The following is a 25459-nucleotide window of genomic DNA, read 5'->3' on the forward strand; positions in this document are numbered from 1 at the left end:
GGAGAATCTGGGGCAATTGATTACAATGTGAGACGGACAAAAGGATGAATTTAGAATTAATGTAAATAGGTGGTTGGTAGTTGACATAGGCATATTGGGCTGAAATCCTTTATCTGTGCTGTATGTCTCTGCAACTATACTATCTTCACTCAAGGAACTTTGTTTAGCATCTTTACAAAACAAGGATTAGATGACATGTTACACAAATTGACCTTGGCCTTATCCAGTTATTTTAAAGTCAAATATTCCAATCTAAGCTGGCTTACAAAACTGATTTTCCTCTTTCTGACTTGTACATAGCGACTGAATTTCATTCATTTCAGTCTCTGGCTTTAAGATGAGTTCCTTGCTTCAAACTCCAGTTGCATTAAGTTAAGACAGAGTCATAGAGCAACACAGCGTTGAAACAGGCCCTTTGGCTTAATTCAAACTGCTGATGAAGATGCAATTCTAAGCTAGAGTCAAAGAGTAATAGCAATATACTCAATGGTGTGGTGTGTTAATATTTGATAGGTTTCAATGAGATCCCCTATAATTCTTCTGAATTCCAGTGATACAAATCCAGAGCTATCAAGCACTCCTCATATGCTAACCTTTACATTCCTGAGATAATTCTCCTGAACCTCCACTGGACCCTCCAATGTCAACATGTCCTTTCTTAGAGAAGGGGCCCAAAGCTGCTCACAATACTCCCAAGCGCAGCCTGACCAATATAAATATACAATTGCAGCAAACTTTAAGAAGACAGGAGATTCTGTGGACATGACAGGACACCTGGATGGTATGTTGCCTCCCAGGTGCCAGGGTCAGGGATGTCTCAGCTCATCCACAGCATTTTGGAGAGGGAGGGGGAGCAGCCAGATGTCTTGGTACATATTGGTACCAGTGACATAGGATGGAAAAGCAATGAGGTCCTGAAAAGAGAGTTTAGAGAGCTAGGTAGAAAGCTGAGAAGCAGAACCTTCCGGATAGTAATTTCTGGATCGTTGCCTGTGCCACGTGCCAGTGAGGGTAGAAACAGGATAAATGCGTGGCTGAGAAACTGGTGCAGGGGGCAGGGCTTCAGGTTCTCGGATAATTGGGATCTCTTCTGGGGGAAGGTATCACCTGTTCAAAAGTGATGGTTTGCACCTGAACCCAAGGGAGACCAATATTTACATGGGCAGGTTAGTTAGAGCTGTTGGGGAGGGTTTAAACTAACTTGGCAGGGGAGTGGGAACTGGAATGAAGGGACTCAGGAAAGGACGGATGGTAAAAAAATGAAGATAGCATGCAGTCAGATTATTAGGAGGGGCAAGCAGGTGATGGGACTTGGTTGCAGCCAACATGCTGAATATCAAATCATTAGGGATGCAGAGTTAGAAAGGATAACAAATATGGTGCTCAAGGTCTTGTATCTAAATGCACATAGTATAAGAAATAAGGTGGATGATCTTGTTCCACTATTACAGATTGCCAGGTATGATGTTGTGGCCATCACTGAATTGTGGCTGAAGGATGGTTGTAGTTGGGAGCTGAATGTCTAATGATACACGTTGTATTGGAGGGATAGGAAGGTAGGCAGAGGGAATGGTGTGGCTCTACTAGTAAAGAATGGGATCAGATTATAAATATTAAGAGCAAACATGAGGAAAGAGGATGTGCTGGAGCTTTTGGAAGGCATCAAGTTGGATAAGTCACCGGGACTGGATGAGATATACCCCAGGCTACTGTGGGAGGTGAGAGAGGAGATTGCTGAGCCTCTGGCAATGATCTTTGCATCGTCAATGGGTATGGGAGAGGTTCTGGAGGATTGGAGGGTTGCAGATGTTGTTCCCTTATTCAAGAAAGGGTGTAGAGGTAGCCCAGGAAATTATAGACCAGTGAGGCTTACTTCAGTGGTTGGTAAGTTGATGGAGAAAGATCCTGAGAGGCAGGATTTATGAACATTTGGAGAGGCATAATATGATTCGGAATAGTCAACATGGCTTTGTCAAAGGCAGATCGTGCCTTACGAGCCTGATTGAATTTTTTGAGGCTGTGACTAAACACATTGATGAAGGTAGAGTAGTAGATGTAGTGTAAATAGATTTCAGCAAGGCATTTGATAAGGTACCCCATGCAAGGCTTATTGAGAAAGTAAGGAGGCATGGGATCCAAGGGAACCTTGCTTCGTGGATCCAGAATTGGCTTGCCCACAGAAGGCAGAGTGGTTGTAGACGGGTTATATTCTGCATGGAGGTTGATGACTAGTGGTGTGCCTCAGGGATCTGTTCTCTTCATGATTTTTATAAATCATGGATGAGGAAGTGGAGGGATGGGTTATTAAATTTGCTGGTGACACAAAGGTTAAAGGTGTTGTGGATAGTGTGGAGGGCTGTTAGAGGTTACAGTGGGCTGAGAAGTGGCAGATGGAGTTCAACTCAGGTAAGTGTGAGGTGGTTCATTTGGTAGGTCAAATATGATGCAGAATATAGTATTAATGGTAAGACACTTGGCAGTGCAGAGGATCAGAGGTATATTGGGGTCTGTGTCCATCGGACACTCCAAGCTGCTGTGCAGATTGACTGTATGTTTAAGAAGGCATACAGTGTATTGGCCTTCATCAAATGTGGGATTGAGTTCAAGAGCTGAGAGGTAATGTTACAGCTGTATAGGACCCTGGTCAGACCCCATTTGTAGTACTGTGCTCAGTTCTAGCCACCTCACTACAGGAAGGATGTGGGAACTATAGAATGGGTGGAGAGGAGATTTACAAGGATGTTGTTTGGATTGGGGAGCATGCCTTATGACATATATGTCAAACTCAAGGCCCGCAGGCCAAATCCGGCCCGCGGTGGAATTATCTTTGGCCCGCGAGATAATATCTAATTACTATTAAAGCTGGCCCCAGTAATCGAAGCGCCTATGGCGTATGATATGGCTAATGCTGAGTTTATTCAGGTACCAGGTTTTCAGGGTTTTTAGTGTTTATTCGGCAGTCTTGCTCGGCAGTCTTCTTCATAAGAAACAGAATTTGTAAAGTGAAACACTTTGTAGTTATAGCAGAGACTGAGACACATGAGAGCAGGCTGAAAAAACGGAGGCAACGAAAGCTGCGTTCGCACGCGTCCGACTGATCCGGCCCGCATGAAGCTGCATTTTGCTCAATCCGGCCCGTGACCTAAAATGAGTTTGACACCCCTGCCTTATGAGAATAAGTTGAGTGAATTTGGCCTTTTCTCCTTGGAGCAACAGAGTATAAGAGGTGACCTGATAGAGGTGTACAAGATGATGAAAGGCATTGATTGGGTGGATAGTCAGAGCCTTTACCCAAGGGCTGAAGTGGCTTACACGAGAGGGCACATTTTTAGGTGCTGGGAAGTAGGTACAGAGGGGATGTCAGGGGTAAAGCTTTTCATACAGAGAATGGTAAGTGCATTGAATGGGCTGCCAGCAGCGGTGGTGGAGGTGGATACAATTGTGGTCTTTTAAGAGACTCCTGGACAGGTACATGGAGCTTAGAGGGCTATGGGTAACCCTAGGTAATTTCTAAAGTAAGTACGTGTTTAGCACAGCATTATGGGCCGAAGGGCCTGTATTGTGCTGTAAATTTTCTATGTTTTTTCTCAGTTTCTAAATCAGTTGAAAGATGTGACATAGGATCAGAAGATGTTCAATCCTTGTGGGTTGAGTTAAGAAAATGCAAGAGTTAAAAGGACATTGGTGCAGTTATATACAGGCCTCCCAACAGTGGCTGGGGGGTGGACCACAGGTTACAACAGGAAATAGAAAAGACAAGTCAAAAGGGCAATGTTATGGTAGTTATGGGAGAGTTTAACATGCAGGTCAATTGGGAAAATCGGGTTGGTAATGGTTCTTAAGAGAGTGAATTTGTTGAATGCCTAAGAGATAGCTTTTTAGAGCAGTTTGTCATTGAGCCTACTAGGGGATCAGCTATACTGGATTGGGTGTTATGTAATGAACTGGAGGCGATTAGTGAGCTTAAAGTAAAAGAATCCTTAGGAATCAGTGATCACAATATGATTGTGTTCAATTTGAAATTTGATAGGGAGAAAGTAAAGTCTGATATAGCAGTATTTCAGTGGAGTAAGGGAAATTACAGTTATATGAGAGAAGAATTGGCCAAAGTAAATTGGAAGGAACTGCTGGCAGGGATGTCAGCAGAGCAGCGATAGTGTGCGTTTCTGGAAAAAATGAAGAAGATGCCGGACATGTGTATACCAAGAATGAAGAAATACTCAAATGGTAAAATAGTACAACCATAGCTGACAAGAGAAGTCAAAGCTATTGTAAAAGCAAAAGAAGGGGCATACAACAAAGCAAACATTTGTGGGAAGACAGAGGACTGGGAACCTACAGAGAGTAACTAAAAATCGTTTGAGAGGAAAAGATGAAATATGAAAGCAAACTAGCAAATAATAGCAAAGTGGATAGTAAAAGTTTTTAAGTATGTTAAAAATAAAGGAGAAATAAAAGTGGATATAGAAGTGCTAGAAAATGAGGCAGGAGAATAATAGGGGATAAGAAGATGGCTGCCGAACTAAGTGAGTATTTTGCGTCAGTCTCACTGTGGAAGGCACTAGCGGTATGCATGATGTTGTAGTGTGTGAAGGAAGAGAAGTGGGTGCAGTTAGTGTTACAAGAGAAAAGATGCTTAAAAAGCTGAAGACCTAAAGGTACATAAGTCACCCAGACCAGATGAACTACACCCTAGGTAGCGTTAGAGATTGGCATTAGAAATGATCTTTCAAAAATCATTGGACTCTGGCATGGTGCCAGAGGATTCAAAATTTGCAAATATTGCTCCACTCTTTAAAAAAGGAGGAAGGCAATAGAAAGGAAATTATAAACCAGTTAGCCTGACCTCAGTGGTAGGGAAGATGTTGGAGTCAATTGTTAAGGACGAGGTGATGGAGTACTTGGTGACAGAGGACAAGATAGTACAAAGTCAGCATGATTTCCTTAAGGGAAAGTCCTGCCTGATGAACCTGTTGGAATTCTTTGAGGAGATTACAAGTAGGATAGATAAAGGATGTTGTATATTTGGTCTTTTCAGAAGGCCTTTTACAGGGTGCAACATGAGGCTGCTTACCAAGTTAAGAGCCCATGGTATTACAGGAAAGTTACTAATGTGGTTAGAGCATTGGCTGATTGGCAGGAGGCAGCGAATGGGAATAAAAGGATCCTTTTCTGGTTGGCTGCCTGTGACTAGTGGTGTTCCGCAGGGGTCGGTGTTGGGACTACTTTTTATGCTGTATATAAATGTTTTAGATGATGGAATAGATGGCTTTGTTACCAAGTTTGCAGATGATACAAAGTTTAGTGGAGGGGCAGGTAGTGTTGAGGAAACAGGTAGAATGCTGAAGGACTTAGACAGATTAGGAGAATGGGCAAGAAAGTGGCAAATGGAATACAATGTTGGAAAATGCATGGTCATGTACTTTGGTAGTAGTAATAAATGCGCAGACTATTTTCTAAACGGGGAGAAAATCCAGGAATTTGAGATGCAGAAGGACTTGGGAGTCCTTGTGCAGAACACCCTAAAGGTTAACTTGATGATTGAGTCAGTGGTGAGGGAGGCAAATGCCATTTTAGCATTCATTTCAATGTCTAGGAAACGAGTGCAAGGATGTGATGCTGAGGTTTTATAAGGCACTGGTGTGTCCTCATTTTGAGTATTGTGAACAGTTTTGGGCTCCTCATCTTAGAAAACGTGCTGGCATTAGAGAGGGTCCTGAGGAGATTCACAAGGGTGATTCCAGGAATGAAAGGGTTATCATACGAGGAACATTGGATGGCTCTGGGTCTGAACTCGCTGGAATTCAGAAGGATGAGGGGGGATCTCATTGAATCCTTTCAAATGTTGAAAGACCTAGATAAGTAGATGTGGTAAGGATGTTCTAGTTTATTGCCATCTAACTGTGAATATATACAACCCAGTGAAGCAATGTTCCTCTGGACCATGGTAAACCCACACAAAATGTATCGAACACAGCACATAAACCAAAATCTTTTACTATAAATAAGTTAATAAATTACAAAATCAATGTTGTAAAGTACAGTATAGGTAAACAGTGAACAGTAAGCAGCTCGGTGTCCTAATGACGGGACCTCAGTGGTGTCTGTGTATTCATTAGTTTCATAGACTGAGGGGAAAAAGCTGTTACCCAGCCTGTCAGGCCTAGTCCTGATGTTTTTATACCTCCTTCTTGACGGTAGTGGGTTAAAGAGTTGTGTATGATGTTCTCCCATATTTAATACAGGAGGTAGGTATGCATTATGAATTAATGTGTAAAACTGAGATGGTAAGTATTTTTTATTCTGCTTACTATTTTGTCGTTTTGGACTTTGAATGTCATTTGCTGTAGGCTAGATCTGGCTAACTAATGCTTAACTTGGCATCAAAATGCCTCCTAAATTTCCCCTGCAGGGCCCAGTGCAAATGGTCTCTGAGCAGCTGGAGAAAGTATCTACTTAACCAATAGTTTCTCTTGCCTTTAAAGTTGAAATACAGCAACCTGAGCAGACAGTGATTCCTTCAGCTCATTGGATGGATATAAAGGACACTTGGCTTTATGTGTCTCAGCCAACATAGTTTCCTCGGGATTAAAGACTTAATAATATGCACAAAAAAAAGATGGAAAGCTCAATTTCTTTAAAGCAAATGTGGCTTCATTTTACTAGTTCAAATAGATTGCTAGCAATAGATATTGTTGCGCACAATGACTCTTTTTGAACATTCTCTTCCCAATTACTATGATACAATTTAAGGTGCATAATGGAGTTATCTTTCTCTAGCTGAAAAGTAATCAGTCATGCACACTCCAGTGTGACAAAAATGGACATATTTCACTCATCAGAATGCTCTAAGATATTGGCTCATCTTGATCTTTTGGTGCTAGATTTAACATTTGCCTTGGAGCTTTGTCACTGGGTTCATGTCCCAGCAGCAGCCAGCACTTCAAGGCAGTCATGATGAAAAGTATCTCCCCTTAGCCAGTATGCTTGGTGATGTGCCAAAAACTGACAGCGGACTTGATCATGTACTGATCTCTGCCTTGCCTGTTACGCATTCTACAAAGCATCACCGTGAACTGGATGTTGTAGGTGTGTGGCGCTGCCTGCTATGGGGTTGACGCACAATTGGATGTGACAGTGTAATGTATGCTAATTTAAATTGAGGGAGAACTGTCTTCTATCCACAGGTCCTTTGAGATTGTCTTAAAATGCACAGATGTGTAGATATCAATGTGGATTTAATATTTATGGCATGACTGCTTATGGTAGAGCCTTTAATACTGAAACATGCAAGTAGCAGGTATTTGCAATACTCGTCCATGTCTGTTACTTCAATACTACTTGCATTCTTGTGCAGCATTTAGGGTATAACATTAATACAAAAGGAATCTTGTAAGCAGTTTTTGTTTGCAGATTTTTTTTCTCATTGGTCAAAATGACAAAATGCCTTGCTACATAATGGTAAAATAGTCAGCAGTTTTTAAACACATCTTAACGTCCACAATTATGAATCAAACATTAGGAAAATATCCTTGGTGTTGCACACTATTTGACATATGCTAAAAATCTTCTGTTATAGCAACTATGCCTCTCATATAAAGTTGATGAAGTCTATGGTTTAAAATATTATGACTGGGAGAATATTGAACAGCTATTTCCTGAATGTGAGCCAAGTATTTTTTAATTCAATTTGAAATCTATACTTGATATATTGGAATCTAGGTATCATTAAGCCTCTAATACTGTAATCATATCCAATGCTATAATGTTTTTGTGTTGGCTTTGTTCCAAAATCATATCCTTATTTTATTCAATGTCGGTTAAAGCTATGCTAAGTAATAGATCTGTGGCTTATGAGAACATTTTTCCTATCTGTCACTTTTGAAGATGTAGAAGAATGAACTCTTAAAAGATTACTGTATGAATCAGCCGAACTCTTGTCTTATGTTGAAACAGTAAATGCTGTTAGTACGTAGAATTTAGGGTCTTTTATTTCTTTTCAGTTGTGATGAGGTTATTATTCATGTCCAGTTTACACAAAGAAGAACCTTGCTGTCAGGTTAATTCAGTTACACTTACACCATTGTGGTGTTTTTCCAATGTTCCTTGCCTTACGACATATCTCATCTTCCAATGAGGCAAATATCAGAGATGACTATTCTATTCAACAATTTTAGGTCCCTTTCCCTTCCAGTCCTTTTTAAAATTAATTTTAAAATTAATTTACTTTTCTTCTCTCTCAGTTGCTGCCAGTATATGCTCTTGTTTTAAATTTTCAACTGAAATTTTCCTCTAACTGTTGACACAGGTAGAAATTATGTAGTCAATATAATTTTGGTCTCCACCCTGCTGTAAGCATTTTCTCTCCAACCTACTGCCACTTCACAATTTACTCAATGGCCACTTTATTAGGTACATGCTAATGTATATATCTAATCAGCCAAGAATGTGGCAATACTCAATGCATAAAAGCATGCAGACATGGTAAAGAGGTTCATATGATGTTCAGCCCAAACATCAGAATGGGGAAGAAATATGATCTAAGTGACATTGACCATGAAAAAATTGTTTGTGCCAGACAGTGTTGTTTGAGTATCTAAGAAATTGGTGATTGCCTGGGGGGTTTAGAGAATGGTGTGAAAAATGAAAAAAAAACTTCCAGTGAGTGACAGTTCTGAGGGCTGAAACGCCTTGTTAATGAGAGAGGTCAAAGCAGAATGGCCAGACTGGTTCAAGCTGACAGTAACTCAGCTAACTACACGTTACAGCAGTGGTATGCAGAGGAGCATTTCTGAATGCACAGCACTTCAAACCATGGCAGAGGACCATGAATATGCACTGTGGCCACTTTATCAGGTACTGGATGTACTTGCTTTCTCACAGTTCCAGTTCTACTGAAGAGTGATTGATCTGAACTTCTGATTCAAGCATCTTACTGTACATTTGCGGCCTGACCTACTGAGTGTTTCTATAATTTTTTTGTTTTAGTTTTAGGCTGTCATTTACTGTACTCTAGGAAGCATCCCAATCATATTTTGTGCTCACGTCTGTCAACTTAAAGAAGTAATAACGATATCATCAAAACCAGATTCAAATTAAATAATGTACTTGAACGAACTGGCTAATCAAAAGCATACAATGGACTTACACTTTTTTAATTTAAAAGAATTAAAGAGTAATTGCACTTGAAAATTTAAAGAATTAAAAAGTAGATACTGAGAAGCTGCAGTATTTGGCTAAAAAGTCAAACTAGGGATGGTAAATAGGAGGTAATATATTTAGGACTGAAGAACTGGTTCATCTGTTTGAATTCTCCACCTCAGAGCTTATTTAAAATAGACTGATCAATAAATCTTTAGGAACAAAGGAAATCATATGATATTGGTGGAAAGATGAAGGTGATTGTAGTTGTATTGCTTTAAAATAGAAATTTTGGGACAGATGAATGCAAAACTTTTTTAAAAAAAGATTTGATTCTCCCTGTGCTCTATGAATAAAGATGTTACTAATCATCGCACAAGGCTGCAGATGCCAAAAGAATTTGCAGCTCTCTGAAAATTAGCTTCTATTGCACATAACTATGCACCAACTGCATAACATCACCATTCCTTCCATTTAAACTGTGTTGGATTTGCTACTGTAATAGCTGGGCTACTGCAGTTATGGTCAGTATAACTTAATCCACGAGCAGAAAAAAATCTTCCCCATTTCAATTCGGTATTTCTAGTATCTGAAGCTGAATAAAATTCCTTGCACAGAAAAATGTGTATAAGGACATAATTATATCTGGTCTTTGAAGTTTAAAAAACACTAAAATGAGGATCAAAAATTTAATAAGCCGTGTGGAGATGTCACTCCATTATACAGTGGAGTTTTGCTTTCAGTTGTAACTCAAAACAGGTGGCATAATGTTCTCTGCCAACCAAATGTCTACTTCCAGTGAATTCAATGAAACTAAATGTCAGCCAAGCAAATAATAGTTGGCATCATCTTCCATTGCACAGTTTAGACCCTTTCATGCGGAAAGTCTGATGAAAAGTAGTGGGTAGAGCCCAGTCCATCATGGGTAAAGCCCTCCTCACCATTGAGCACGTCTGTACGGAGCATTGTTGCAGGAAAGCAGCATCTATCATCAGAAACTTGCATCATCCTATTCATTGTCTCTTCTTGCTGCTGCCATCAGTATGAAGGTACAGGAGCGTCAGGACTCACACCACCAGGTTCAGGAACAATTATTATCCCTCAACCATCATGCTTTGAACCACAGGGAATAACTTCACTCCCCCCATCACTGAACTGTTCCCACAACCAACCTGCTGACTTTCAATGACTCTTATCTTAGGTGCTCTATTTATTGTTTATTTATTTTTTTCTCTCTTTTTGTATTTGCACTGTTTGTTGTCTTTTGCACATTGGTTGTTCGTCCTGCTCAGTGTGGCCTTTCATTGATTCCATTGTTTCTTGCATTTACTGTGTATACCCAGAAGAAAATGAATCTCAGAGATGTAAGTGATGACATATATGTACTTTGATAATAAATTTAACTTGAACTTTTAAATTTATTCATTAACAGTGTAAATGTCAAATGCTGTCTTGAGTATATGCTCCCAAGCATTACCAGCATTATTTTGAAACATCATGTTTTTGCTCTCGATATACAGAAATGTGTGCTTGTATCAGAGAGTATGACTGATATGTTACATTCTTTGTGTGAAATCTCCTTAGTTATTTTTTGCAAATACTTGTTTTTAACAGGAATAACCAGATTTGACCTACTTGGAGACTTTGGAAGGTTCAATTGGCTTGGCAACTTTTACATTGTACTCTCTTACAACCTGTTATTTGCTGTGGTAACGACTCTGTGCCTGATCAGAAAATTTACATCCGCAGTCAGAGAAGAACTGCTTAAAGCTTTAGGTAAGGGGCAATGACTATTAACCCTCTTTCATTCAATATTAGAACATAGAACATAGAATAGTACAGCACATTACAGGCCCTTCAGCCCATATTGAAACTAAGCATTGTAACTGCTGAATTTCTCACCTCTTAACATATCTTAAAATTCATATCTTTGCTTAGCATTAAAAATTCTGTTTAATTTAAAGTTGGCATCACAATTTTATGTTGCTATTAAATTAACTGGATGATGCAAGTTCATGTGCTAGACACAAGTTATGGTGCCTGTTGTGGTTAACTATTAATGCAGTACGTGCTGAGATTGATCATGAAGATATTTTCTGAATGGTTAATGATAGAAGAAAGTAATACCCTGTAGGTATACATATTTTATCAGTACACTTCATGCAAAAAATTGCAATATCAGAATGAGTGCCTACATCTACAGATGTAGCTTTGTACTGGTTTATTAAAATCTGTACTCTTTTTGGCTCAAACTGCTGGGAGGGATTGTGCTCTTCTTGGCTTTTGGGAAGTTAAAAGTGTATAATTATTGAGTTAAACTGCAACTTTTGTGGATCTCAAACTTGTTTCCATCAACTCACAAGTAAATTTTCAGTTTTCTGCATTTCTATGTATTTCTTGTTGTTTTACATGGTAAATCCTTGTGGATGCTGAAATTCTGAAATTTCCATAAAAATGAAATTTCAGGAATTACTCAGCAGGTCAAGTAGCATTGGAGTAGAGAGAAGCTTGACCTTTTGCTCTCTCCCTTTTCACTATGCAAATACACATGCTAGACTCAAGTTTATTGTCATCTGACTATGTACATACAACCAAACAAAATCAATGTCCCTCCAGACCACAGTGCACCCATAAAACATATATCACACATGGCATGTAAAACAAATTATTATCATAAATAAGTTAATAAACTATAATTCAAAATATATGTAGTCTGCTGTACAGGTTAACAGTAAATAGCTTACTTTCCCAGTGATGAGACCTCAGTGGTGGCAGGGTATTCATTAGTCTCACAGCCTGAGGGAAGAAACTGTAACCCAGTCTGACAGACTTAATTCTGATGGTCCTGTACCTCTGTCCAGATCGTAGTGGGTCTAAGAGATTGTAGGGTAGGTGGTAGGGATCCTTAACAATGCTTCGGGCTTTTCATCTACAACATTCCTGGTAAATATCACAAATGGGGGTAGTGATCATGCAGTCTGATGTATTGCAGTTTCCAAACCCCACAATGATACAACTAGGCAGGGCATTCTTGATGGTGCTCCAGTCTCCTTAAAGTGAAGATGCTGCAGTGTCGTTTTGGCTAATGAGGAGGTGTTGTGGGTGCACCAAGGAACTCTGCATGCTTCACTCTCTCCATGGCAGAGCCAACGATGTGCAATGGAGAGTGGTTGACCTGTGCCTTCCTCAAGTCCACAGTTGTCTCTTTTGTCTCATTCATATTGAGACTCAGGTTGTTGTTCCCACGCCATTTGACAAGTCTCTCTGCCTCCTCTCTGTATTGCCAACTTTTCATTGTTGCTGATGAGGCCACCCACTGTAGTATCATCAGTGAACTTGATGATGTGGTTTGAGCTGGATCTGGCAATGCAATTTTGAGTCAGGAGTGTGAACAACATTGGGCTGAGAATACAGCCCTGGGGATAACCAGTGCTTAGTGTGATGGAGCTTGAGATGTTGCAGCAAACTTGGATTGTCGGGGTCTTTCCGTCAAGAAGTCCAAGATCCAGTTACAAAAAGAGTCCTAAACGAGGACAGTTTACCCACCGACCTCTGAGAGGTGATTGTACTGAACACCAAGCTGAAGTTGATCAACAACATCCTTGTGTATGAGGCATCGTTTTCTAGGTGGGACAGGAAGAAGTGGAGGGCTGAGGCTATGGCCTCATTAGTGGACTGGTTTGAATGGTGGATGAACTGGAAAGGGTCCAATTTAGCTGGAAGGGGGATTTTATATGATCCATTACCAGGCCTTCAAAGGACTTCATAATTTTTGAAGTCAGTGCCACTGGGCAGTAATCATTTCAGCCAGCTACTGTCACTCACTTGGGCACATACCTTGAAGCATGCAGGGACAGTGAATTGTTTTAAAGAGATGTTAAAGATGTATATTAAAACTTCTGTTAGCTGGGCCACACAACCCCTCTGCACCTGACCAGGTATGTAGTCCGGCCCCACAGCTTTGTATGGGTTTACCTTGGCTAGGATCCTCTTCACCTCGGCTGTGGCCAAACAGGGAGTCTGTTCAGGGGGAGAGTGGGCTTTCCTCGATGTCACATCATTCATTGCATGAAGTCATACATAGAAGACATTCAGCCCATCAGGAAGGGAGTTGTTGCTGTTGTTGACGTGCAGGATGGACTTGTAATCTGTTATGATTTGTCTACCTTGCCACACGCGTTGCGTGTCCCTGATGTCACAAAGTTGTAAATTTTGTGTGCATGCTCTCACTTTGCCTTCCTGATGAGATAGCAGAGTACTGCTCTTGCTGACTACTTAGAGTTGCTCTATTCCGTGGAAGTGATTTAATTATGCTGGTAATTTGGAATATTGTATTTGTTGTTCAGAACTTAATTTCTACAATAGCACAACCAAGTGCAAATCAAGATGCTGCTTTGCAGAATACTTGTATTCAGACCGCCCAGGGTCATCTGTCAACTTGGTGTTCTGTCCCTTCCTATTTGGCTGCATTAAAATTAAACACCAGATTGATGAAAATAAACTTCCTTTTTCAGCAAGGCACATTGCAGCCTTTAAAGCTCTGTGCTGAATTCAACAATTTAAGATAATAGTGTAGCGATTAGTGCAATGCTACTACAGCTCGGGGTGTGCTAGAATTCCGAGTTCAAATTTGGTACCGTTTGTAAGGAGTTTGTACATTCTCCCCGAGAATCAAGTGGGTTTCACCTGAGTGTTCCAGTTTTCTCCCACAGTCCCAAGGTGTACTAATTAGTAGGTTATTTGATCATTGTAGGTTGTTCTGTGATTAGGCTAGTGTTAAATAGGTGGGTTGCTGGGCTGTGTGGCTTATTGGGCCAGAAAGAGCTATTCTTCGCTGTATATTTAAATAAATAAATAAAACTTGTGCTGCTCCTGTTGCCTCGAAATGTAATTGGCAATCATCATTTGCATCCTCCTGGAATTTTGACTGGTATGATTCATCAACGTATTTCAGGCATGATTTCCAAGTCAGTCAGTCGAAAGCAGTGGAGGGAGACTTGACCATTTGGGACTGTTGGGACAGTCTTGTCTTAACTGCTAGGTATTCTGGTTCATTATTTATCCGATAAGTAAACCCTTGAGGCTTACTCAACACTTTGTTGTGTTGCACCAAATCTTCCACCAACCCCAAATGTTGCTCCTTATCTCCAAATCAGGAATTGTACAGTGCATAGTTTTCCACCCCACTGATGCCCCTTTGTAGGGACGAGAATTTCTGGGCAGTTCTGTTTCTTCATATCCACTTCCTTTAACTTGTACAACTAACTTTCACCCTTTGATGGAAATGTGCAGTACAGTAAATGCCCTTCAACCCACTGTGGCTATACTGATCATCAACCAGCTATCTATACTAATTCCACTTACTAGCTCTTGGACTATATCCTACTATGCCTAGGCAATTCAGCTGCTTGTCTAGCTGCTGCCTAGGTGTTTTGAGAACCCTCTTTGATAATAAATTTACTTTGAATTTCATGTATTCCAGAAAGCAACAACCCCTGGATGTCCCTCAGATCCCTTTAAATCACTTGTCCTATAGACTATAGCCACGGGCACCTCTGTTGTAGGGATGTGGCTTACTGTCAATCCTATATGTGTCATTTATAATTTTACGTAACTCTAGAGTGTGCTTTGTTCCAAGGAAAACAAACTCTGCCTGTCCAGTCTCTCTTCATAACCGAAGTGTTCTATCACAGGCAACATGGCAAATCTTCTCTGCACCCTCTCCAGTGTGGTCAGATCCTTATTATAGTGTGGGGATCAGAATTGCACAAACTCCATTCCAGATATGGCCTAAACAGAGTTTTATGTAGACACAACACACTGCAAGTGCTGGAATCTGGATTAGTAAGAAATCTACTGGAGGAACACAGCAGACAGACAGAATCTGTGGGGAGGAAGAGGACTTGTTGACTTTTCAGGTTGAAATCCTGCATCATTTCTGATGCTATTCCATGGCCTAGGATTTCCCTCACTGCTAACTAATAACTTTTCTGTAATTTCCTTCATTTGCTTAAATGTCTTTTTCCAATTTTGACAAACTGAGATATCAACTCTTTGATCCCTATCCTCTGCCTGGCCTGCTGAGCCTTATTTCAGATTTTCAGCATCTACAATATTGGGCTTTTAGATTATGAAGATGTTATTAAATATATCTTGTTCCATGTGGTGTGAATATTTGCAAAATGTTTTTTCAATCTTTTTGCCAAAATACTAAGCATAAATGTCTTTGGCAATGAACTTGAATACAGGGATAATGGTTGTACATCATTGACTTAAACTGTATGAATCTTAAATACTATATTTTCTTTTTTCTCTCTAGGTCTGAATAATTTGCATCTTTCAAATAGAACAAAAGATACGGAGAAGGTCCTGCATTCTGCAAATGGACATCAAAAATCATTCTGAGATTACCAACGGCAACTTAAAGACAACTTTGTGTGTGCGTAAAGAAGGGAGGAGGAAGCAAATGATTCAGTTGGATGACGTTCCACTCCACCATCTTGAGTCTTAATGGTCATTTATTTTCGGCTGCTAGAAGGAATTAAAGGTTCAGCTGTGGGAAAGTTCAAACTAGGAAATGCACAGGAGGTAAATGTCTAGGTCTCCCTGCTTTGCAGTCAGATTCTGAATATGTGCCAAGTTAGCTTGAAGTGTCATGCAGCACTCAGACTAACCATTACAAAACATCAGAGTACAATTTGGGATCCATTTGGCTGTGATTAAAGATTCTTTTCAGAGCCAGTTGGTTAGTCTGTCCCTGAAATCTTTGTTAATCTAAGCCCTGAACCACTTCTGGCAATGTCTTAACTGCAAGTGTGCTATTTTGGAGATCTTTGGAATTCTGGCTGTTACTCGCATTGACATTGGGGAGCTGTTGTCATTTACTGCATTTGAACAGAATCTGACTTTCCAGTTGAGCCAGCTTGAACTCTGTGATAATTCTAGTCACTGTACTTTGTTGAATACAGGAAAGTAACAGTCAGCAGAAAGAAAATCTGTTTAGTTTGTTGCCTAAGCTCTTCTATTGCATTACAACAAATTGGTTTTCAGTCTGCTATTGTATTTTTTAAAAAAGTAAAACTTCCAAATGGATTACTGTAGGTATTAAGTAAATGCTCTTTTATGCTAGCAATTGGAAACCTCTGCTCTTGCAGTTTCCCAACATGGTCCAGGTTTCAGTTGGTTCTGATGAAAAGATGTGGGTGCTGTCAGACCTCTTGGCCCATGGAGTTAAATGAACTGATTGCTGTGAAGATTCTGCCTGGCTTTCCCATTCTGGTGTACAGATCAGCTAGGAATTTATATCCAACGTTTTGAAGTATTAATTTTATAATTCCCCTATATCAATAATAATTTATTGTGTGGTTAGCTTAGAATATTCATCTACAGTGCAATGAGTTTTAATGCCCTACTGCATGATATTGTTAAATAGTTATGCTGGAGTCAACTTCAAGGGAAGGCTTGAATTTGTTGAGGTTTCTGTATTTGAAAAAGGTTAAATGGCCACAAGTTTGGCTACTGGGGATCCCAGATCAAGTTGTTTGTTGAAAATCATTCCTAAAGCATTTTCTGTAACCATTTCCTGGCTCACTACTAAATGGATTACATAAAGCCCTTCTAAACCACGATTAACATTATTTTCTTTTGAAAATTGTAAACACAATATGGTGATTTGTGGTGGTCTGATCCAAATGTGAAAGGATATCCCAAAAAAGTTTTGCATATTATTACACTTGCAAATTAACCTATGCACTTGGCAGGGATGGGGGTGAAGAAAAGGAGAGAGAGGAACAAGTTTGCCAATATTCAAAATCTGATATACTCATTTTGTACCTTTACCGAACATCCTTTATACCGGTGATTAATTTGGGATGATACCAGCAATGTAAATTGAGTTATCCCTGAACTCACTTCCTGTCTACAACCTATTTCAGTATTTTTCTCCTAAATATGCATATAGGATGTTGTCTACATGATAATAGTAACCATTCTTAAAAATACTGAGAGAGTAAAGTGAACAGGATATACTGAGGATATAGAAAGGTGCTATGTAACCACAAGTTGATTTCTCAATTCTTCAGTAATTTCACTTGGCATTCTGTTTAATGGCTTTGTTTATTTGAGTTGATACCCATTTAGTGAAATATTTGAGTTGCCTCTCAATGTGGTAGTATTTCAGGTTCCAGATAAAAAGGAATTGTTTAAGTTGTTTTTGTATGAAAAACTAAACACTACTAAATTAATGCTGTAATTATCACTGTTACCCAAACAGATTAATTTGATTGGTGTAGGAAGTATTTTTTGGAAAATGCTTCATATTTGTCATTGGAATGTAAGTGATTTTGGATTGTTGGGGAGAAATTTCATTTTCCTAGTCTGCTGTTGGAAAACTGGGCTGAAAACTAATAACGATAGCATTATTCCAGGAAGATGAGATGTGTTGTTCAAATATATTTGAAGATGCTGATCACATTGTGAGTTCCACAGACCTTGCTTGCATCAAGGTTAAATACTAGTTCTGTTTACATTAACTGTGATCCATTTTGACAAATCCATTTGTGTAGTTCTAGGTTAAATGTGTGGTGTGGAAATAACTTGAAGCAATGTCTGACTGAAGGTTCTTTTCACCAGTATCAGACAATCTGTCCACATGAACATTGCTTTCAGGAAAAGAATAGGAAAAGGATTGACTGTGGAGTACATTTAGGTGTGTGGGAAATTTAGCTTGGCCTTTTCAATGAAATGGGAAGTTTGGAATGGGAGAGCAAAATAAATCCCATTTTATGCTGCTTTGGCTTTTTTTGTAAGTTTTAAAATCTCTGAATCACTAACATGTTGGTGAATCTTCAAAATGTTGATGAGAACCTTGACACATGCTGCTCTTGCCATTTAAATTGTTTGTGGTCTGAGTACTGTTTTCTGTTGTATTGATAGTACAATATATTGTATATTCTCAATTCTATTTTACTTCATTACCACTCATTGTTCCTTAACTGTACCTGGTGGTGATAATTCCTTGTAGAAGTTGCCTGTGGAACTGCTTCCAGTTTCCAATGAAGTCACTTGGATGCAAATATGCACAGGCTGATGGCGTTGTCCTTAGCTGAACCTAATAAAATTGCATAAAGATTACTGCTATAATGAAATCAGACGTCATCAAGGATTTTTAGCATCATCAGCAAATGCAGACCTGTATCCATCACTTACTGAAGCAGTTTTAGGGACCTAGCATGTTTTTGGTGGGATTGCCCCGGGGGGGATGGGAAAGAACTGTTAGTGTGATATTGCTTTCCTGTACTTTTTAAGAGTGCTATGCTGTATGTTGCTAGAATTCAAATTTAATTTGCATTGAAAAGTTTTACATTCCTGAGAGAGGGCTAGGAAGCAGTGTTTAATCCATTGAATTTGAGGCACTTTCTATGTGAGAGGAATGCATTATGTTGGCAGGCAGGCCTATGATAATTTGTAGGGATGGCGGAGTGGGGGAGGGGATGGTAATGCTACAAAACCATAATCTCATAGACAAAGTTATTGCAGGCATATAAGCTATTATCAGGTTTTCATCATCAGCTCAAGAGGAATTAAGTGACAGCTGATCAGTGTGTTTGCATTCTGGACCAGTGTGTCAGACAGCAGTGCCCTGCTGGTTTATGGAAGTTGGCTGCTTTTTAAGAGGATATCCACGGAGATCATTCTCACCAAGCATGAATTAGAAAAGCCAGTGGTGTGAATGCACAAGATGAAGTAAATACAGTCTAAAGTTGCTAGCACAGAATTCTCCTGCATTGAAAATACAAACTTGTGAATATGAAAATAAAAACAAGTTATCATGACAGGCAGTATTTGAGTTAATTTGGTTTTTGCCTGGTGACAGCTACTTGTGAGTCTGGTGCAGTAAGAACAAGATCAGAGGAAAGGCAACAGATTGTCAGGAAATGTACCATAACTTTTGTTTTAGTCACGAGTTTTACCCTAGCAAACCTTTTTACCTTAGCAAATCTCCAATGTTTAGTTGGCTTTGCTACTGAAACCAAAAGGTCCTGATATGATAATAAAAATCAGTCCAATAGATTTCATAGCTGTTTTATGTACAATTATTTAGTGACCAAAAATGTCTACGTGTGTGGTGTTATGTTAACCAGTTACAAACATCCCAGCATCTTACCTATGAAGAGTTTCTTTAATGACAAATACACTGTGATTTTTCTTCATAACTCTCAATTCAAAGTTGTTTTTGTGAGTTATCTTTTGATCACATTTTTGTAGCAATTTTTGTGTACATATATTGATGGAGCTCATTATAGTAAATTGCATCTTTATTGTCTTATGTACTGTGATCTGACATGTAGAAATATTTTCTTGTTATATTGCAATTAAAAGGAACTGCAAAATACAGATAATTCTGTTCTGTTTGAGTAAACTTAGAACAGCCCATTATGTGATACCAGTAAAATTAATGTTGGATAAAGGCCATAGTTGTACCGGTGTCTGCAGACTTGGAATTTATCTGACTTCCATTCATAGTTGGATTACTGGGAAAATAAATGGAAGCATATTGTGACCTTTTTTCAAATGTGTATATAAATCCAACCATTTCAAATGTGAAAACTTTGAGAACTAGGCTGTGAAACAACACTTTAGATTGTTTCCTCTTGTGGACAATATTCAGTGGTAGATTGCAGTTTGATGAATTGGCAGCTGCGTATTTGTTTCCATTACCAACTCTGAAGTTGTAATTACATCACTGCGAAGAGTCATGTTTGTTTAGATTCAATGTGTTGATGCAATTGCTTTGAGAAACACCTACTTGGTTATTTAAATAGGAATTTTACAGTGGTATTGAAAAGGGTTCTGATTTTTCTTAACAATTTTTTGTTTAGATGGTGACATTTTATGAAAAATTAGGCAGAGTCAAGAAAGGATCTGTTCATAAACAAGCAATAATTTTTCTTATTATCAAATAGTGTGATAGTTTGTGAATGCCAAGCAGCTCAGGCTTTACCAAAATTTAACATTTAATTTTCTTTTGGGCACTTAAAATTATGTTATAGGTGTGTAGACACCCCATTAATATTAGTTACTATGCTGGATATGGTGGAAATAAAACAACAGTTGTTATTTTCCAACATATTAGTAGGCTACTGAAGATGTTAGCTTTACCTATCTATTCTTTGTGTTATGGCAGAGCTTTTGTGTTATGTATGACGGACTCGTGTGAACTATTTTCATCACTTGGTTGTTCTTTTTTGTCCATAAAGGAGTAAACATCTGTTTTCTCATGCTAAGTCGAGATTCCTCTACTGTACACCGGAAATGATCATATAGTGTAAGCAGTTTAACAGTCGTTTTGCTCAGCATTCCAAAGATTTTGACGAGTAGCTGGTTCCTATATCTCTCAAATGCTGCTTCCCAATAGCGCCCATATCAGTAGAACATTTTTTATAATTACATTTGTTACACATTATTCTAATGCAAACTAGATTCTTGTGCAGAATTTAATCAGATGTAGCTTGCAGAAACTCAAGCCAGTAGCTGCCAATTCATTAGGATAATTTTGATATCTAGGGTACAGATCCTGTGTGTTCCAGTTATTGACATATTGCATGTTAGCCTTGTTTCATTGTTGCAACTGAGAATGTAACATCAACATTGCATCTATCTTATGTTTATAGTTTATTTTGTAAAATAGTTTGTAATCAAATCTTACATTGTGACTCCAGTGTTTACAATAAATTCAGTTAACTGTGTGTCATGTGCTTCTCCATATTTATTCAATCTGTCAAAATGCAGTGTTGTGTGGGTAATGTGGTTTTGTTATTATTATGGTCACGCACTGAAATACAGTGAAAATCTTTGTTTTGCATGCTGTCCACCCAGAATACTTCATCACATCAGCAGTACAAGGGAAAACAATAACAGAATAAAATGTTAGAGAAATTGTAGTGCAGGAAGACAATATGGTGCAAGGCCTTAACAAGGTGAAGAGGCCATCTTATTGTACAAAGGAACTGTTCAATAGTCATAACCATGACATAGGTGTCCTTCAGCCTGGAGGTAAGTGCTTTCAGGCTTTTTAATCTTCTGCCACACGTGGAGAGGAGAAAAGAGAGAATGCCCAGAATGGGTGGGGTCTTTCGATTATGCTGGCTGCTTCACCGAGGCAGCGAGAAGTGTAAGTCCATGGAGGCCAGGCTGATTTTTGTGATGTGCCAAGTTGCGTCTATAACTCTTCAGTTTCTTTCAGTCTCTGGCAGAGCAGTTATCATACCAAGACATAATACATTCAGATAGATACATCTGTAGTTTATTCATAAAAATTGGTCACAGGGGACATGCCAAATTTCCCTAGCTACCTGTGGAAGTAGAGATGCTGGTGTGCTTTCCTGGCCATGTATCTACATTGTTAGACCAGGACAGGCTACTAATGGTGTTACATTAGGAACTTGAAGCTTTCAACCCTCTCTCCCTTAGCAATGTTGATGTAAACATGAATATATGCACTAGACAGTATTGTGCAAATTCAACCCTTCCCTCACACATTGCCTGATCAATCTAACCCTTCTTATCCACACAGCCCACGTGCCTATCTAAGAGTTACTTAAATGTCCCTAATGGATCTGCCTCAAACATGACCCTGGCAGTACATTCCAAACATTTACCACTCCCTGTGTAAAATAAATAAATCTACCTCTGACATCTCCCCTAAACCTTCCTCCAGTCACCTTAAAAGGATGTCCTCTGGTATTGTCCATTGTTGCTCTGGGGAAAAAAAACACTGAATGTTCACTTTATTTGTACCACTTATAATCTTACACACCTCCATCAAGTCGTATCTTATCCTCCTTTCCAAAGGGGAAAGCCCCAGTTCACTCAACATTTCCTCCTAAGATATGCTCTCTAATCCAGGAGTTTTCTTGCTAATGAAGAATCTCTGTGCCTCACACGTTAGATCAGAAATTTGAACTACGGTAAAACCACTAAGGAGAAATCTCCCAAATCTCCTGCAAGTTACAAAGGTAACCTAGCAAATAATCTGCATATCCTTAAGTTACTGACCCTTTCACCCATTTTCTCTACCGAAGTCCTCAGCCATGTCCTTATAAACTTCACACTATATTAGAATATTTTGCTGGCTGGCTGCTCTACTCTCCAATTCCTGCTCAGCTGTCACTATTTCACTTAAAGTCTACTTTGGCTTCTAACATTACATCATCTTAAATATTAAATAGTGCAATTTTGAAGAATCTATATGGCTTGTGATCTTTTGCACACTGGTTGTCCACCCTGTTGGGTGCAGTCTTTCAGTGATTTTATTATGGCTTTTAGATTTACTGAAGATGCCCACAAGAAAACAAATCTTTATATGATGACATACACAGTATGTACTTTGATAATAAATTTACTTTGAACTTTGAAATGTGTTCTACCCAAGAGTGAAAATATCCAGATCAGACAGTAACTACATTCAAGGCTGTGAAGAAAACTTGTCCTTTTATTTAAAATCTGTTTGGCTTGAGAATCAGATTACAAAATACTTTCATTTATGCCATAGTTTGCCTTTGTGTATTATCTGCCTAGAATGTTTGTACTAGCTGAGGATTTTTTAAAAAAATTGTAAGGCTGAAACAATTTGAGAAACAGCTGGAATGATTCCTTATTTTGTTACGGCATAAAATAAAATTCTTAGCCCAGTCCCAATAAACGTTTCCTCAGATATTCAACAGAAGAAATTTAAGGTCATACTGTATTGATGTAGAGTTGGACCTGATACAGCATTGGTCCTGGACTGAAGAGTGACCATGTCAATTAAGGGGAATTTTTAAAATCTGAAGTGAATTGTTATATATCCACTGAGCTGAAAAATATTTACTGCTCAACAAATTCCATCAAGTGTTCAACTCTCGCAAGAATGAAGCTTCTCATTCATCGTACAAAGCTTTTTAATTGCACTTCTATGCAGAACTTTTGGTAAGATTATGCTGTCAAATGCATCATTTTGTAACAAGTAGCCTCAATGACATCCAGTGATCTCTGATCACTGGTGCTATAAAGCATTATACTGTTGTGCATCGTGCTGACATGTCTATTTATAATGTCGATGTTGACTATGGCTCCCAGATGATAAGTTGTTTCCCTACTGTTGTGAGGAGTGTAATGAAACTTTTTTAGAAAACATTTGGGAGGAAAGAAGCCAGTCAACCAGCATTGGCCAAATTTGAACCAATGGTATAAATATATTTCTACTTTGTCTTGGACAGGGAGTTTAAAAATGTAGAAACGTGCCCTGAATGATTGTCATTTTCAAATTAATCCCTAAGCTATATGTTAGATAAATTGGGAATAGTTGCAGGAATAAAGGGTTCACATTTCTAGACAATGGTTTGGCATCCATCTGTAAAGTCAAGTCACAGTAGTTTTGGTCAGTCCAGTAAAGGGAAGCGTAAAGGTTATAAATTCACCAAGATTATAGTAGAATGGTACATTGTAGTTATGAGGTCTTGCTAAAGATGCTGGCATTACTATTGACAGAGAAATGAAATATTATGCATTTTTAATATTTAGGGTTTTAATATAACAATTAAAATTGAATATTTGTATTCTCTGGAATAAAAAAAGCACATTAAATATGGTCAACATTCTAAATTGTTGAGGAGTGAAAAGGGACAAGAGTATGTTTCCACAATGCTGGAATGATTTGATGCAGTGACGAGTCTATCTTTTAAATTTGGATCTCAGTGGCAAATAACTGCAGCATCCACAGGAAACATACCCATCTGACTCGGCTGTCAAAAGATGAGATCTCTGGTTTTTAAAAAAACGCAGCTTCTTGACAAACTGACCATAATTTGCCCATTCAACCAACTATTCCAACCAATGAGAATAGTGGCCTCAGTGTAAACAGGCAGCTTGTGGGCTTTTAGTGGTTAATCATCTGTGATGCAGCATATTATGGGTAGAATGCTTATGTACCATTACAGAGTAGAATAAACAGATTTAATATGGGAAGCAGTCAGAAATCAAGAATTTCAAGCTGACCATGAAACAATTGGAAAAAATTGTTGAAGACATGAAACATATAGTATGTGGAGTTCATTATGATAAAAGATGATCTATTCCCTAAATTGTCAAAGCATTTATACTTCTATTATCTTTATAAAGTTTAGTTTTAGGAGAGAGATCCACGAGGAATAGGAATCTTCTCAAAAATGATTTGACACATCAAGTTTATTGAGAACTCAAATGAACAGGGATGAAAATTCCCTTTTTTTGGACAGAGTAGAGATTTATAGCTTGTTACTCAAAATCTTCTTTTCATAGGTTGATCTACATAATGGGCAAATGTGGTTTTCTCCCTCTGAAAAGTCCTCAAAGGCCTGCAGGCAAGCGTAATGAAAGGTGTGTGAGCAAGACAGTAGCACTGTTTGACGCACAAGTGAACCACTTTTCTCTCCTCTGCCAGGTCCTTCAGCTTGGTACAATATGTTGCTTAAGTGATCCAATGGGGTGATACAAATTGGACAATCAAATGTTTCTCTCTGGATTGCCTGAAAATAGGTTTAAAAAAAACACATTTGACAAAACAACAAATGTAAGTTTACTATAATGGCTACACAATACTGAATATACTCAACAAAGATATAAACGGAATTTTTATTTTTAAAATTCACTAAATATCAAACTATTCAGTCTACTACTTTGGTAGAGGTATTGGTCCCTTTTAAACAAAAACAAAATTTTCAGTGTAATTGCTGTATTTAATGTACCAGGATTTCCACAATGGTCGATGCTTTTTAAGAAGACAATACATTTTCTAAACAAGGCTTCTTGACATTGAGCAGGGCCATTTCAAATATCACTATCCACTGCTAAATAGTGGAACATTACTTTTTGATTGTAGCCATATCATTGCCATATTCTTATAATTTGACCTTTGTCTTGCACTGTACTGCAGTCACAAAACAAATTTCATATAGTACCGTGCACGAGTCTTAGGAACATACGTCTGGAGCTGCAATTGGATTCATACTGAAGCATCCACGATGCTGAGAAAGTCGTGAATAGCACGTTCAGTGAGTTGGCCACACCGCAGGTAAAGGCTACACAGGCAGAAAGGGAAGGGGTGGCCACTAGATAGCGTGGCAGTAAGCAGGTAGTGCAGGAGTCCCCTGAGGTCATCTCCCTCCTAAACAGATATACTGTTTTGGATACTGTTGGGGGAGATGTCTCATCAGGGGAAGGCAGCAGCAGCCGAGTTCATTGCACCATGGGTGGCTCTGCGGCACAGGAGGGAAGGAAAAGGAGCAGGAGAGCTATAGTG

The 25459-nt window shown here is 38.8% G+C and overlaps 2 protein-coding genes across 3 annotated transcripts in view; one reads left to right on the top strand and one right to left on the bottom strand.

The window, feature by feature from the left end:
- lmbr1 (limb development membrane protein 1) overlaps nucleotides 1-20888 on the top strand; it is a 216854-nt gene extending 195966 nt beyond the window's left edge. For both annotated transcript variants that reach the window (XM_073054882.1, XM_073054883.1), the window contains 2 exons: nucleotides 10756-10917; nucleotides 15461-20888. In XM_073054882.1, the coding sequence (XP_072910983.1) occupies nucleotides 10756-10917; nucleotides 15461-15546 (248 nt within the window). In that variant the 3' untranslated portion in view covers nucleotides 15547-20888. The remainder of the gene's footprint in view (nucleotides 1-10755; nucleotides 10918-15460) is intronic.
- A 3460-nt stretch (nucleotides 20889-24348) lies between these two features.
- rnf32 (ring finger protein 32) overlaps nucleotides 24349-25459 on the bottom strand; it is a 72339-nt gene continuing 71228 nt past the window's right edge. The window contains exon 9 of the mRNA XM_073054884.1: nucleotides 24349-24686. Coding sequence (XP_072910985.1) covers nucleotides 24426-24686 — 261 coding nt within the window. The 3' untranslated portion in view covers nucleotides 24349-24425. The remainder of the gene's footprint in view (nucleotides 24687-25459) is intronic.

This window comes from Hemitrygon akajei, chromosome 8 (genome assembly GCF_048418815.1).
Source record: "Hemitrygon akajei chromosome 8, sHemAka1.3, whole genome shotgun sequence".
NCBI lineage: Eukaryota > Metazoa > Chordata > Chondrichthyes > Myliobatiformes > Dasyatidae > Hemitrygon > Hemitrygon akajei.